Raw genomic sequence first — 17870 nt, 5'->3', positions numbered from 1 at the left:
AGTTTAAAGCGTATTGTAAAATGTGCAAAAATAGATTGTAAAGCATGCTTTCTATTCTCACCTCCAAAGGACCCAGTTGAAAAATACCAATCTAATTAATTAATTATTATTATTATTATTATTATTATTATTATTATTATTATTATTATTATTCAAACAAACAAAGTGCTTCCATTTCTACAAGCTCAGAATATTAAACAGGCCCTGTATCTTCAGTCTTGATCACCTACTAGAGAGGAAGATCCAGGAAATTGTAGTCGTTTTATAAAACATGAAATTATGTAGACTCTTCAGCTTGTGTGCAAAAGAATGTCATCGAAAATAACTTAAATTCATTGTTTTTAAGATGATATTCGCAGATAACGAAAGCGTTCACTGTGGAATACGACATGGTTCGTACCTAATTGTTCAGTTTTTATTTTTATTTATTTATTATTATTATTATTAGTAGTAGTAGTAGTAGTATTTTCTTTCTTCAAGATTTTGAAAGCGAGTTTCTGATCTGCTTCGGAGACTATTCAGAAGGAGTAAATAGATACTTCCAAAGTTCTGGAAAAAACTTTCTCCCAGAACCTTGCACGTTGTTACAGATTTCCATTTAAGGTCCAAACAGTTTAAATGTCCTTTCTCGTCTGCTACCGGTTACTGAAGGAAAAGTTTGATAAATTTTCGTACGTGCGGCTCGCGATCTGGTCCCGTTCCTGTTTCAGCAGGGACACACAGGTCAAAACATTTCCTGCATGCAGTTAAACAGGATTATTAACTATATCATTTCGAAAATATTAGAATGGCTCCAATGCTCAAAATTTGTCCTTTTCCCGCAGTCAGTCACTGACTACTGTGCACTAAACGTCGTGCTCGAGACAGTTAAAATGACCTTTTCATTTGATAGGAAATTTGTTATAAACTCGACGAACGAAGCAAAATTGTGTGTGATTTCCAATATCGACATTTTTATTTTCTTTAATATGGACATAAATTATCAGTAATAAAACAAATAGATAGTAGTAGTGATGTGTTGAGTAGATATTAGCTTGTAAATAGGTAATTACGCAATGATATGTCCACAAACACGTGCAGGTCTGAGATCTGCTTAAAAAAATTTGAACTCATTACGGTGATTCGGATTTCCTCTTAAACTGTAGGTCTATGTTTCATATAACTTCGGTGCTGAAAAGAGACTCAGACCTTGAAGAAACAACAACTAAGTTCGAGGCAGAAAGGAAGAAGTTACACAGTTTTCAGAATCGTAGTAGTGTTAAAATTGTATTCATCAATATTTGTCTATTTCACACCGCCGTGCTTTTTGTAAATTTGACTGGTAAAAATCTGACTCTCGATAGTGAAGCCTACTTATAGGTACACTCATGTCCAAAATTATTGTCGCATGTCTATAAATATGTTGTTGTAGGAATATAATTTGATTACGAATTCGCCCGATATTTCTTATAATGTTAGTATGTGTATAATCGGCAAAGACATGAATGTGGCAAATTTCATGTAAAAAGAGCAGTAAATAAGAACAATAAAACGAAAATAAAACTTTCTTGTCCATTCTTGTCCATTTTGTTTTACTCATTCTAATTTTCGTATTTATAATTCTTTTCCTATGAAATTTACCACAAATATACATTTCCCGATTATACACATAGTATTAAGTGTACCCTGCAAAATCATTATCAAATTATATTCTTGCAAGAAGACAGTTATAGATATGCGACAATAATTTTGGACATGAGTGTACGTGATATCAAAGTTCCTCCATGTGCAAAGAGAACAAAGTATGTTGTACTTGTTCAGAGAATGCATGAAAATTGGCATGCATTTATTGTGGCGCGAGCTTCTGCCACTCAACTCAGCCAGCATTTGTGTGTGGCGTATGTCTGTCTCACAAGAACTCTTAATAAAAATTTACCCGATTTGAATGAAACTTTATGTATTTTCCTCCAACCTTCTGAAATCACTCTATTGTTTGGGTTTGAAATCCATTAGCAATAATAGGAGGGCAATATTTGGCCCATAAGTTTGTATATATGTTGAGACATATAGGAGCAAAACTAGACTTCTGATGTGACATTATCGTTCAACAACGGCCCCTACATCGAGCAGGTAAAACTTGGATAATGTCTTTGCGTTATTTGCTAATCACGCTGTATGTGCCCAATTAATATGCGACTTACATTTTAAATCTTGCACATGAAAATAGTAATGATATATATACAAAGCAGATAATGCAATAACCTAATTTATTAATATCAGCTGTGAGCGGTGGCTTTTTAAAGAATCGAATGTCATGTGATTCGAATATAATATGTCATGTCATTGCCGTGGGTTTACAAAGTTTGGAGCTCAGTGCATGGATTCACATGATACGCAAGATTGTAACTACGGTATAATTATTTACTCAAGGTAACAAACAATTTCTAACCATACTTTTTCTTGCCCATGTATTGCCCTACGCAATCAACCTACACTATTTCAGAATTCAAATGTGCCAATATGAGAGGGAAAATAGTGACTGTGAAGCAGCTTCAAATTATAATTATGAATTAACATACGTAAGTGACAAATGTTGCTGTCAAAACTTGGAGTAAAAGGGGAAAAGTTCGATGAAAAACAGTTCTTGCCAGGAATTCAACGATTACCAATACTTCTAGAACTATGAAGAAAGTTTATCAGTTAGTGTGTGTCTGGATTATTATTCAAATTCAAGATTCTCTATCACCTACAAGATACCAGCAGATTGGATTGAACTCATTATACATACCGTGCTAACATATCAACGTAGATGCAGTCACTAAGGAAGATAAATCTGTCAAGTTTCACGTTCATTTTCTGTGGCCAGTGGAAATTTTCGGTTTATTATTATTATTATTATTATTATTATTATTATTAATAATAATAATAATAATAATAATAATAATAATACTGACCAAATAGACAATTATGGTGGTGATTCTAGTGATGATGAAGTTTTAGAACATGAGGAAAACAAATCCTCAAATACTATTTGTTCAAATAACAACTCAAAAGGTGTTTCATGCTGCAGTGTAGTGAATGAAAAGTTAGACCATGTAATATCTATATTACAGGAAATAAGTGACAAGTATGAGGCATTGAAAGCTGAATTAATTTCTGTAAAGGAAGAAAACATCAAATTAAATGAATTAGTGAAAGCAAGTAGTAAGAACAGAGTTAAGACATTTGCAGAAGTTGTAAATAGTCCACTCACACCTAACCATGTTCTAGTGCAAGGGTGCTCGAATGAAAACAATGTCAAGGTCAATGAAGCGAACGACATGCCATATGAGCGAGTTGCAAAAAATGCAAACAATAGTGAATGGAAGGTTGTAAGCCAACGCTCCAGGCGTATTAATCCAGCAAAACAGCCAGGAATCATAACAAACCATGAATCACGTGAACTTACAAGAAGCTCAAATCTAATGCAGGGAAGAAGTGCTAGTGATAAACTAAAGGTAAACAAAAAACCACCTCGTGTATCCGCAGTGTTTGTGACTCGACTTGATCCTAGTGTTTCGTGTGATGAGCTTAGTGCATTTATTAAAGATAGTGCAAACATTGAGGTTGTTAAGTGTGCCAAATTAAAAACAAAACACAACAGCTATTCATCCTTTTACGTTAGTGTACATGAAAAACATTTTGATACTGTGTGCAATTCAGACATGTGGCCTGAAGGAGTATTGTTTACAAGGTTCATGGGACGTTTGAAGGATGAAATAGTGGTACCCACGTCAGCAAGCGATCGGAATGGAAAAGAGCAACAACAGGTAACTAATACATAATCAATGCATACGAGATATTTACAACTGTACTATCAAAATTCTAATGGTTTGAACACAAAAGAAAAAGAATTTACAGATGAAATAAACTGTGAGAACTATGATTTTTATTGTATAACAGAAACGTGGTATAAAGAGGAAAATTGTTATCTTTCTCAAATCTCTAGAAACTACAGTGTGATACGAAAAGATAGAAATCTAACCCTCACAAACAAGTCTAAAGGTGGAGGGTGTTTACTCTTAATAAAAAATGAATATTCTTATGAAATCCTTAATCCCCCTGACGAATCATTAGACATTATTATAGCAAAAATTTTAATTCCTGACAGTACCCCATTGATTTTATGTTTAGTTTATTTTCCTCCTGACATGTTACTTCAAGATTTTAGTAACTACTGTGATTGGCTATGTTCTTTTGTATTGACGAAAGATTTTAAAGTAATTATATTAGGAGATTTTAACGCAGGAGGCATAGATTGGATTTCAGGTAACATCACAACTGATAATTATTATTCGAAGAAAAAAGCAGAAAAAATATTTGAATTAAGCAATATTTTAAATTTAAACCAGAAAAACAAGTCATATGACCATAGTAATCCGGGAAGAGTATTATATTTGTTGCTGACAAATTTGGATAACAGTTCTATGCATTTTGACATCCCACCACTGACTAAAGTCGATCGCTTCCATCCCCCATTCATGTTTGAGTGGAAAATTATAGATAGTGGCAAATATTGTCCCGTTCCTCAGTACGATACATATAATTTCAAACAAGCAAATTTCCTAGGTATTTACAAGGGCATTAGAGAAATTAACTTAATAAATAATTGCAGTAACAGTGTCAATGAAACCACTGACCATTTATATAATTTAATTTATTCTGTATTTAACGAGCAAGTATCTAAGAAGTCAATTGGTTGTAAACAAAAATATAAGATTCCATGGATGACGCGAGAATTGAAAGCAGTAATAAACAAAAAAACTAAATATTTTGTTAAAGCCAAAAGAACAAATGATGACGTATGGTATCAGAGATATTCAGACCTAAGGAAACTTGTGAAAAAGAAATACATTGAAGCAAGAAAATCTTATTATTCAGATTTAGAAAATAGTATTTTTAAGAACAGCTCATATTTTTGGAACGTTTTTAAAAAGTCTGACTGTAAACAAGTACCAAAGCAAATAAATTGTAATGGTATGCTAATTCAAGACACTATCGAAATTGCTGAAGTATTTAAGAGTGTATTTTATGAAGCTTTTAACTTAGAAGTAGGTCAAGAGGTATTGCCTGAGAATATCGTTAGTAATAGTGCTCTAATCGGAATTCCTACCGTTACTGATTTAGATGTAATGGAAGCAATTAAACTAATTAAACCGAACACTACTCCAGGTTCAGATAATATTCCTTATTATGTAATAAAAGCTTGTGCAACTGCACTTTCAACTAATTTAGCAAAAATATTTAACGTTTCATTACGTACAAATGTGTATCCTTCAATGTGGAAGCAAGTATATGTTGTTCCGGTATATAAATCAGGTGATAGACAGATTGCAAGTAACTACAGGCCAATAACTCTTGTCAATGCATTCTCGAAGATATTTGAACTAATTGTCCATAAACACATATATTTTAATGTAAGAAATATCTTAAATAAGTCTCAACATGGTTTTTATAAGGGCAAGTCAATTGTAACAAATCTAATTCATTTTACAGACTTTACCTATAACGCACTGAAAAATAAATTGCAAGTCGATGTAATATACATAGATATATCAAAAGCTTTTGACTCTGTCAGTCATAAGTATCTCATTAGCAAGTTATCAAATATTGGTTTATCACCTTTGTACACTCGTTGGTTTGAAAGCTATCTGTCAAACAGAACTTACGAAGTTAAAATCGGACCTGTACATTCTAGTGTAGGCTATGTAAAAAACGGAATACCACAAGGGTCGCCCTTGGGCCCTCTCTTATTTTCTTTATTTTTAAATGACCTGACAGAAAAAATAAAATACTCTAAAATTCTCCTATATGCTGACGATATGAAGTTGTTCAGACTAGTCAACAATGAGTTCGATAATTATTTACTGCAACAAGACTTAAATGCAGTAAACACGTGGTGTAGACATAATTTTCTAAAAATTAATTATAAGAAAACAAAATTTATGACATACACCAATAAAACTCAATATTATGTCAGTAAATATGAGGTCAACGGTGTACAAATTGAGAAAGTAAGCATTATTAAAGACCTAGGTATTACATTTGACAGTCAGTTAAAGTTTTCTAATCATATAAATTGTATTGTACAAGGTGCCAGAAGGATAATAGGTTTTATTTTTAAACAGTGGCCTGTATTTGAAAGAGATAAAACGTATGTATTTCTATATAAATTACTTGTAAGACCAAAATTAGAATTTGGTTCGGTAATTTGGAACAGCATTTCTAAAACTTTGACAAACAAGATTGAATCTGTGCAAAAATGTTTTATTCGACTGCTATGTTTTAAAATGAAAATGAGCTATTACTCACATAGTTATGAATATTGGATTGATTATTGGGGTATAGAAAGCCTTATGAATAGACGAAAAAATTTCGACAGAGCATGCATTCAAAAAATACTAGATAACATTTATATCAGTGAATATTGTTTACAAAACATAGGTTTTAAAGTGCCAAATCATAGCATAAGAAATACCATGATTTTAGTTCCTCTGAATTGGAAATGTGAAATTTTAAAAAGATTGACACATTCTTTAAGCTCATTTTAGACTTATTGTATTAAGCAATGTGAAAGTTTTATGTGATCTGACTGATAGTTTTTAATCAATGACGTTTAGAAACATTAAGCCAAATGTAATTTTATGACTGCTGTTCTTAGCTTCTTGTTGTTTTAGATGGATGGAAAACTTGATAACTTTTACTGGGTTGACAAGGAATTATTTCTGCTTAGCTGACTTTTATCTACATTGTGTTTTATATTAGTACCCTTCTTTTTATTGTTTTATTTCTTATTATTTATTTTTAGTAGTATCATCATTCCATTGCATACTCTGATACCAAGTGCTGTATTTTTGCCAAAAGCTGTTCGCGGCACTAAAATAAAATTATTATTATTATTATTATTATTATTATTATTATTACAGCATTACTTTGAAATTTGATATATTATACACAAACTGATATCTGTGTTTAGTACTTTTAAGACCTCAAATTTTTAACTATTTCTGATCAGTAATATTTCGTATGCAATACTTATGTCTATTTATTATTTCTTACAGGTGGACGAAATGAACAGCTGGATTAATGGCTGGAAATGTAGTCTCTTGAATGTACTTTGAGTGAGATGTTCATTGTTCCTTTTGTTCCTTTGTTTGTTTTATAGTAATTTGTTTGCGGTTTTATTATACTATATATCCATATTATACACGTATTCGGCACGTTTTGTAGACCAATATTATATATTGAAAGTTTCTTTTTTTGTATGTGCGTGTTTGTGTAAGTAGCATCTGTAAAGCACTATTATTTTGAAATTTGATTGTTACACTTTGATAGGGGTACATTAAATCATGTTCAATCTTCGTACAAGAATTTATAATAAATGGTAAAAGACATGCCATATATGTATGTGATAAGATGGTGCTATACGTGAAAGTAAATATTGATACATTTCTTTATTGTACATAGGCTCGTACTTAAAAGTGAAAAGTAATACAGAGCCTTTTTCCTTGTGATGTTCAGAAGTAGAATAGAAGCCGCTGTTGAGAGAGAGAAGAAAACCAATAATGATTTGGTTTGTGTAATGACTTGAATAGTGATCGTTAGAACAAGTTAGTTCTCTAGGTATGTTTCAGCACCCTGTATAGAGCTCTTTTGAGACCTGTACTAAGTAGTAAATATATTTTGAGTAAGTTTTGTACGGATACAGTGATAAAGAAGTTATCCGTTTTTACTGCCAAAGAGTTGTATTACATTTTTTTCCCCCTCAGATGGGCATTGAATTCCGTCGTACGGATAACGAAAAATGTTTACAATAATATTGATCTCCATATGTTTAGAACATTTTATTACCTTGTTTATATACATATAATTTTGTGTATAATATAATATTATCTGGTTACAATGTTTGTAAACCTCACGATTTGTATAGTATCATTCCAATAGAAGTATAAAGTAGCGATTCTTTGTAATTTCTCTCCCTTCTGCTTAACCGTTTCTTAAATTCAGTATTTTTTTTTTTTTTTAAGCTTAATTAGAATTTCAATAAGCTTAAGTATGTATTTCGTATGTTAATCGCGATTTCCCACTGAGAATGTGTTACGTAATATCATATGCCTTTAAAAACTAACAACGTATAATATTAAAAACGCCAGTAAAAAAAATACTGCGACCTATGCAGAGTAGTTTTTAGCATCGTGTTAAGAGTTAACTAACGCGTGATGCTAAGTTATGTTTCCGTAAGTTCCGTAATAGGCCACCCACGACTTTTCCGCAGGGTTGTCCAAGCACATTAGGAGAATCAGGTTAGAATAATTCTGTGTTATTTTGATTGTGCTTGGACAACCCTGTGGAAAAGTCGTAAATAGCATTTTATCAATATAAATCGTTGCTAACTCCACTAATGTGTTTCTAAATACGGAAGTTAGCATTACGCGGTATAAAACTCTTAATACGACGCTGAAAGAGACTGTGAATAGGGCCCACTTTATACAGGGTGTTACATGAACGTGTCACAATATTTTGGGAATAAATTTCCTCATATCAAAATAAGAAAAAAAGTTCATATGGACCTGTCCTCAAAAATGAATAGTTTTCTGAGTTACGGGGTACCGAAAACAAGAAATAAGTGAATTTTAATAGTTCTTAGCTCCACTACTATGGGACCTATCGTAGTTGGATCAAGACATGACTGAGGAACTGGTATGTAAACTATCCAAATATTCATGTTAAGAATGCTCCATTGCTTGTACACAAATTTTTAGAGAGGGGGTAAAGAGTGATCAAGTATTCCCAAACAGCCTCTCTAAAAATAGTTGTGCAAGTACTGGGGGTTCTGAAAGATGGATATTTGGATAGTTCACATTCCAGTTCTCAGTAATGTCGTGACCCGACTACGATACATCCCATACTAGTGGAGCTATGAACTTTTAAAGTTCACTTATTTCATGTTTTCAGCACGTTTATAATCCCGAAACTATCTGCTTTTGAGCACAGCTCCATATTTACTTTTTTTTTTTTTCTTATTTTGATGGTGGGAATTTGACAGTACATTATTATACAGTGTTGAAAAGATGAATGAAAATGGCAAATAGTTCATGAAACAACTGTAATAACTTCTTTTTTTATGCATTTTAATATGCTTATTTTTGACTGGTTCCAGTTGGTTTAGTAGTATAGTTCTTTATTTGTTAATTTAATCATTGATTACCATTATTTTTCTACATTTCCTCTTACTTCTAAATGGTCATAGACATAATTATTAGTATCCTTGCGCAATTCAGGAACTTGATTGGCTATTAACGCTACACTTTCACACTTGCAGAAGAAAGAACAATATTATGTACATGCTTTCTAATGATTCTTAGTCATGAAGTATAAAACTCGCATTGTTTTATAAAACTTTTCTTTCTTTCTTAAATTTTCCGAGCAGCAATGGTTGTAGTATTCCATACATTTGGTACAACTGGTTTTGATTAGTTCGTAAAGACATATCCTGTTCTTGTTTTACCACAGCACTCGCGAAACTGGAAGTTAGCATCTTTCCAATTTAAAAACAGAGCAGAGAAGTCTATCGTTGCTTATACAAATTATTTCTATTATTTCAAGTGTACTAATTGCCGTATTAATATGTATTATTGCATAATTTCTGTCATGTTGTTGTCTTGCATTGTAGTGTCTTAGTTCTATATGATTGTTTTATATATATATATTTTTTTTTTTTTTTTAAGTGAAGTTCAGTTTGCAACAAAAACGAAACTTTTTTTCTGAATTTACATACAATTCTCTATTTTCCTACGTAATTTCCATAAGAGTTTCAGTGTCTAAACGCTTACCGCTCAGGAAGATTCTCAAATGGCGGAAGAGGTGGTAGTCACTAAGCGCTAGAAAGCGTGAAATGAGATAATGTGTTTTCATTAATAAATTGAACAATACAGGAATAAACTAGTTTATAACAAATTTCTGTTTCACTCATTGCGAACAGTAGAACATTTCGCCATAAAGAACAGATTAAATTGGATGTAGAAGAATTGAAATAAAGAAGTGTGGAGAGATTTAATAAAACTGGGAACAATAAAGAAACAACTAGGTTATTACATAATCTTAATGCATATGTATGACAAGGAATTACAGAGTTGTTCGAGAAAAATTGCAATAAACTGTCACAACACAAGTGTAAATTTTGTTAAAGATGTGAGTTGAGAAAAGAAATTCCGTCCCTTAAACTTACTTTTATATTTAAAAAAAAAATCCTCATGTTTATTATTCCTGCCTAGAATATACGTGTATAGCAATGTAAACAAAAACGGTTTTCATTGTTTTTCGAAGATTACAACTACTGTATTGTGTGATGTAGCTAAAAGTAAAGTTTTCTTTATAATTCTGAAAACAAACTATTTTTGTTTGTAATTTTGGTCTTATGTTGTTTAATAAGTGCTTCTCTATTTTTATCTAATTAAAGTACTTCTTCATGCAAGCAATTCGAAGTAGCATCCTAAGTAGAGAAATACAAATTGCTGTAACGTGTTTGTGGAAAATGTTTTCAGCATTTTTTTTCAAAATGCGTATACTGTTAACTATACGAGTGTAAATTTTGTTAGAAATTGATTTAGAAAAAAAAATCATTTTCCGTCCCATAAATATTCAGAACGCATTTATTTCAAGACTGTAATTGACGCAGGAGTTGATAAGTTAATAATTTTCAAAGTAGGCAAGTGTAACACTTGTTAAATTGGGTCTATAGGAGTTTTTCTCAACAGGTTCAACCACATATTCTGTGGGGTTTTTCATCAGGTTGTCACTCAAATGAAGATATGAGAATCTCTCTCTCTTTATGGAAACATTTTGTACTTAGGTGTCAAGTTCTAAAATTGAAAAGTCTCTTAATTGGCACTAATTGGCTTAGTTTTGGTGTTCTTAAAATGCCTTTATTTAAAAAGTGGGAGTTAAAGTTGGCGTAATCACCGAGTGGGAGTGACTGTAAGAAAGACTCTGTACTATTTCTGTTCAATCTACTAGTGTTTCTGTACGAAAAGAAATAGTGGAATAAGGTACTTTGTGACACATGATAAACACTGATGTAGCAGCGTCAATGGGAAAGGTCTGTCAGGATATCCTGATTCTGATTAGCATTTTTACCTCCTAAGTTCAGCGAGTGCAGAATTTAGAATATTAACAAAGGCTAGATAATATTTTCCTCATTATTTAATGCTTTATTCATTACGACTGTGTAATATAATTGTACTGCTGTTCCAAATATTATTTAATGTAACAAGCTGGTGTTTGTAATAATTAGTAGATGTTTACGAACATTATTCTGAATGAAGAAACTTCCACTCGCAACAGCGTACAGATATTGTGTATTCTAAGAGCAGATACACAAGATAACTGAAACTGTTTTTATGATAAATAGTTAGTTGATGTTCTGTTCAATGCGAAATACTTTACAAAAGCCTAACTTTTACCGTATTCATTAGTAGTAGTATTCATGTAGAAAAGTAATCTTGTATTTTATATATATATATATATATATATATATATATATATATATATATATATATATATATATACTTTGTACTATACTAACAAATATATCTGACGTTAAGGTAATACTTAATCCCTGTATGAATATTTGTTTCCCAATGCGTAAAATAGAAAATGTAAATAGGATATGTAATCAAATTTTGTTGTTGAATAAATGCATCTCCATTTAAGGAGATAATTACCATTGGGTAGAGCAGGGTCGTATTTAATATTTTTGTTGCACCGGACCATTAAACAAGTACCGTCCTCCTTCGTTCGTGTGCCGAAGAAAATTCTCTCTGGTATTTGTTCGTATTCAGTTACGTGTAAGCAAAAACAACCCAAAAATTTATAGAAGACAGAAGTTGATAGTTTTATGCTAGTAGCCAATAAGCAATAGCTTGAGCTTCTTCTAGCGTCAGTAGCATCGTGACAAGGAAATACGGTCGCACTGTGGTACCAACAACCTTTTCAGTATAGAACTCCTTTAAATATCTCATTCGTAGATTTTTTTTTTAATATGCCGCCCTGGACCTAGGTACGGCCCTTGACTGTGCATAAATACGGGCCTGCATATATGTATATATATATTTTTAATAATACAATTTCTACTGTGATATTCTGTGAAAAGAAAAAGAAAATCGTGAACATTGTAATATAGTAAACAATTTGCTCAAAAGCTTTTTTAGGAATGTATTTTCTTCATAAGGAAGTGGTTTCTCGTAGTTATTATTCCTAGAAAATACTAAAATATTGAACAAGTTTGATGGTTATATGACCTTATTTCGATAATTTTTTTCATTCTGCGTGTAATTATTGTACTGAAATAGAACAAATCACACAAATATTCGTAATAAACCAGAATAAAATTAAGAACTAAGGTAATTTTGAAGAAAGAAGTATGCGCTAAACCAGCATTCTTCCCCGTAAATGCTTGGGCACAATAATGAGTCTTTATCCTGATTCATATGAAATGTAGGAGGCTACTTCACTTGGTAACCTGTGCCTTCTTTTTCTTTAAACAGAGTCAGTCTATATCTGTTTATGCCTCCCTTCTCAATTTGTCCTTCCAATCAAATTTATAATCCGCCTGTGGGCATCCCTACGCTGAGCTTTTGAAATTGATCGGCTCTGGTTAGACAAAAGTACAGTGGTATGTGTGTCTAGCAAATAATAATACGGCTGCTCGACACATGATTCAGCGTGTCGTTTTTTAATTATTATTTTCTTCCTTAGTGTTTGGCCTAATATTTCTGAGTTACCGCTTCTTCCTTTAGTACTTTTTTTTTCTGTTGAAGCATCAGGGAAATTATATGTAGTTAGATTTTATTTCTGCCCGTGTTTCTATCTTTTTATGTATCCATCTATCTGTGAGATATGATTGTGTATAATGCTTTACAAAAGTACAATCCCCTATGCCATTAATCGTGGAATGCTAGTGGAAAAATTGAGGGGAAACTAACTTAACGTAGCCGTTAGTGTAGATAATTATTTTGCGTGTATCAGTATTAGAAGCATGTAGGCTAAAGAATATATCCATACAAATATCCTCTTTGCCTGCATTAGAAATGGATGAATTACTGTTTTTCCTTTACTCAGTTTTGGGTTCCTATATGTAGTTTCGTAGTAGCTTGCCATTCTTAGCGTTGGTTTTATGTTCAAGTTTATGAAGAGACCTGTATAATTGACTATACAATGCGCACAAATAAGGTTAGTCAACCAGTAATCGTAAAATCATTTTCAGAATATATGAACAATTCAGCATTTATTGTGTATGTGATGCCTAGTGATAGAAAACTACTAGCATTAGAGTATGAATGAAACATGAAGATCTTGAATGGCCAGCTGCTACATAGAAAATATTACAATTATTAGATCCATTGTTGTTATATGTTTATATTCATGTTATATGGGCAGTTAGTGTTTGTTACCCCTGTTGGTTTTGCTACTTAAAAGCCAAGTTATGTTTTATGTAAAATACTGTGTATATAATGAATTATCTGTTGTATTAACATTAGTTTGTATTTTAAGGGTATTTTAACAACAATACCTTGGTTTGTGTATTTTGAAGAGAATAGAAGTCAGCTTCTAAATATCGTGAAATACCAGCAATCCAGAATATTGTGTTCGTTCACTGTGTTAAAAGGAACGTGTAGGATCTTAATGATTGATCGATCATTCATTTAGAATAAATTACGTCATAATCAGGCGGATTTTGATCATTATTCTCAGTAATTAAATACCAAAACCTCTTATTTTTGAAGTCGGGAACTCAAGATGAGAGAGGAATCATGCAAAATCGTGATTTATTGAAATGTATGTTCAGAGAAGTTACCAGTCCTTTTTGTTAATCGATATTCTTGAAATTCTGCTAGTAATTCGCAAAGAAACACGCTTTCGCAACAAATTCGGTAGAAAAAACAAAATAATTCATCGAATTTCGAACGAAGAAATCTAGAGCTTCAAGAGTGATTAATTCGTCATTACTCATTAACCCAGCAATGGCATTTCTTTCAGGTATTTAAATTCTGTTTTTCACTATCCAAAAATAGGTTATTTTTAAAAGTTCCCTGTTGTAAAGGTTACCGAAAAAAGAACACTTCATTTAGGTACTCGATTTCAGCTGTTAAAGAGTTGGACCACAACAGATTAAATTCTGAAACTAGTTAAATTTAAAAAGAGCCAGTTTATAATACTTGTTGTAGCTGTAACAGAGCTGCCGTTCAAAGGCAAAATATTGTACCTGTTGAAAAACAGCATTTTGAGAATTCACTATTTTTCTGTTTTGCTAAAAACTCCAAACTTAAGGATACGGTACAGTTTTTACTTATAACATCGCTAATATTACGGTATAAACACAACTTTCTATTGTTATCTGTTCACACCCCATGCTCAAATGATTTGTCTGCTGTTAAATTAGCTCAATTTCAGCCATATTTGCAGATACTTTTTTTCTTTAAACGGCAGAGCAGCGTAGTAGGTCTATACATAAAATTTTTGTCAAGATTATTCTAGTTTTTTATATTATTACAACAACTGTGGGATTTTACAAGTTTTCTCTTGTCCTTTTATTTGTTTTTGCCGATAAATGTTCCATGTGTCGTGAATTTGTTTGCTCGTATAAATATAATATGATTTACATTATTGCATAATTAAAAAGTTGCAGAGCAGCAATTTATTATTATTATTCAGAAATTTAAAGAAACTCATATATAAAACGTTCTTCAATTCAAATTCAATTTTCGTTGTATAATTAAGAGAAAATAAAGTTTTTGTAACTTTCAGTACTAAATGGCCTAAAATCTTCATGCCTTAGATTGCAGAAGACATTAATGATTCTTTGCCGACATCGAACAAGTCACCTACTGCGTTCTTTTGAGTTCGTATCTCAAAAAAAGGAAACCATGACATTTGTAATAATTGATAAAACATTGTCTTTCATATGTGCCTTAAAATAATGCAGAAAATCAAATATAATCACTATTTTCACACCAATTGTTAATTCTTAATTAACTAGTATCAATTTTTACATGTCACTAGACTTAGAAATAGTTTCTTGGGTTCTCTTCACGTCAGTGTCGAATGTAATAGATGTAGTATTACTACTAGAAAATATAATATTTGCGTTTTTAAGTAATATATACATATATTGAGCACTTTCACGTACATATTGGGCATATATATACGTTGAGTAGAAGAAAATGAGCTTTATTTTATGTTCGTGTAATAACTTTGTATACAAGGATGCGTTCGAATAATGCGTGAAATTTTGTCATAGTTGCGTGGTGTATGATCTTAGTTAATATTAGAATTAAAATTTTTTCTAATATTAAAGGTTTTCCTTCAAATCTTGCAGTGGGAGTGGGTGGCACCGTCCTCTCTTAGAGGCGAAATACTGCTACGAAACGACCTACACTGTGAAGGTTGTACTTACGTAATGGTGTGTGTGTACCCACCAGCTGTACAGGATTCGGTTCCCGATCATGGCTTTGAGCCCACGTTAATAATAAGTCCCGTCCTTCATGACCTGGGTGTTGCATAAGGACGCAAAACACGAAAACTCCCAAGAGTTGTTAGTCCGTAATTGAAGAATGCCTCCTGTAAACTCAGCCCATTAATGTCAAGACTTTTTAAGAATGAATTTACTAAATGGAAGCGAGAAGAAATTTCCGTTGTGCAAATAGGAAGACGCGACTGCCAGATTACGAAGACGATACCTATATTAGAACGAGCTCTGAACTACATTTCTCTTTTCAAAATATTTAAGCTTCTGTGGTTAATTTTTAACAATACAGTTATTCTGTGCTGAATTGAAAAATTATTTTCGTCTTTAAGAAAACTAGTATTATATGTCAGGTTGACAATGGAACAAACGCATTTTTAGTTGTTACCAATCAAATTTGTGTGTTCAGTACTTCTACTAATTTTTCAATTTCGATTAAGCTCTCCTTCGCCACGTGTTTCTTATGCCTGTGCAGAGCAGTAAAATTTCCATTAATTTCAATGAAAACAATTCCCCATAATAATGGGCTAAACATCAAAGACGGTGTTTGTATTCAGCATCGTTAAATTATAGCCAGGGGAATGTCGTTATAACATAAGTGTGGTGGCTTCTCTATTTCAAGAGTGATTAGTAATTGTACTTGTTTACTTGTGGCTATTATACCAAATAAAGATGTTAATTTTATTTTAAGCGAGAACGGTATAAAGTGGTGGCCTCATTAAGTTGAACGAATTTATCCTTTATGATAAGACGACATTGGCAAACTATCAGATATATTTAACAATTCTTACTAAACCTGGAAAACGTGCAGGAGGGAAGGGAGGGCTCAGACTGGACAGTAAATACAGTCCTAGAGAGTACGTAATTGAATCTTTCAAGAATTCTGGAGAGGAGAATAATATATGTGAAAAGACATTTCAAGTTAATGTGTGTGCTGCCTAGACCAAGTGTCATTATTGAGGAATGTTTGAGGATGAGAATTAGTTCTTTTGTTTCGGTTTATACATATAAAAGCGTAAAATGTACAGAACTTAATTTTTGAAACATTCATTTTCTCAAAGAGGAAATGGTGCACAACCAAGTTCATTTATGTTGTAATAATCATAAAGGTGATTGGTTGAAAGAAATTGATCAATGAGGATTTTTATGTGTATGTATGTACCTGTACCAAAGGAGTAGCGTGATAACAAATGTATTAAAAATGGAGCATATATTTTTCTTATCGTTTTGTAAGCATTTGTGTGTTTGTCATATTCTAAATATAGATATATTCACGAGAAAGTTACTTTTATTTATTCATTTTACTAGGTACATTCCAAAAGTAATACTTCCTCCTTCCTTGATAGCTTTATCTTTGGAATTAAAATTACAGCACTTGGAGAAAGTTTAAAGAATTGCAACCAAAGAAAAGAGGAAGTAAATTATTTTAATTTATTGTAACCCAATATCAAAGAAAGAATTCGCCTCTTCTGTATACTTACACTACATATCAAAATAATACATAATATCCTGTATTACTCTGTAAGTTCTCTAAGTTAGTTTGTACAGAGATTGTTTGGTTTGTATCCGAATACTTTTGATCTGTATTTAAGCCAGAACCATGAATTCACGTAGTTATCAGTGTTGTGTTTCAACTTGCAGGTGCTGGACTACTGTGTTCGTGCTAGTGAAATGCTACCAGAAGCGAACCGTTGTTGAGAATAGTTGAGGTGATTGAGTTTGAGCAGCGAGGCCCTTTCAGCAGCGAGGCTGTATGTGAGACGGGGCTTACTGATTAGCGTGGAATCCAAACCACATGAGCTCTTGCCGGGAATCGAACCCGCGCCACGCTAACCGCTTAGCCACGAAGGAGCTACGTTGTTGAGAAGAATGCATAAACTTACATTTTTCACACAACCTGATGTGAAGCTGTTACAGATGTGGTTCAAACATGGGAGGGACCACAGTTGGAGACCCAGGTAGCAAAGAGGCCCGTTCAAGGTTATCGGCAAAAGTGGCACCTTAAAGTATTGCTTGAAATTCGTCGATTGACAAGCTAGAGGAATCCACCACCTCGACGTGGCATGGTCTAGTGAGCCACGTCGTTTGGCGCCATCTTGACCTGCAATGCGTATATAAGGGCCAGGTTCACAACATCCTTCCGCACGACAGATGCAGAAACCACCCTGAGAGGCTCCATCAGTGCATGTGAATGAAACGCATCACGCGTGTATTGCTGCCGAGTGCTTTCTCTCACGGTATCCGTGTCAGTGCAGTGTGATAGACAAGACGAAGGACCGGAGTGCATTTGACCGTGGTCAAATCGTAGGTGCCAGACGACTGGGTGTGG

At 32.7% G+C, this 17870-nt stretch overlaps 1 protein-coding gene across 3 annotated transcripts in view; it reads left to right on the top strand.

The window, feature by feature from the left end:
- The window catches only part of LOC145668218 (putative helicase mov-10-B.1), a 205182-nt gene extending 188360 nt beyond the window's left edge, over positions 1–16822 (top strand). The window contains exon 20 of one of the 3 annotated variants that reach the window (XM_081735871.1): positions 7080–16822. In XM_081735871.1, coding sequence (XP_081591997.1) covers positions 7080–7105 — 26 coding nt within the window. In that variant the 3' untranslated portion in view covers positions 7106–16822. Of the gene's footprint in view, positions 1–2482; positions 2584–7079 lie in introns of those variants that run through there. The other 2 variants (XM_081735870.1, XM_081735869.1) reach the window with 2 other exon arrangements.
- The last annotated feature ends 1048 nt before the right edge of the window (positions 16823–17870 follow it).

Source organism: Thermobia domestica, chromosome 13, assembly GCF_964235325.1.
Source record: "Thermobia domestica chromosome 13, izTheDome1.hap1.1, whole genome shotgun sequence".
NCBI lineage: Eukaryota > Metazoa > Arthropoda > Insecta > Zygentoma > Lepismatidae > Thermobia > Thermobia domestica.
Note: the sequence above shows the minus strand (reverse complement) of the source record. Positions and strands in the feature narration are given on the sequence as shown.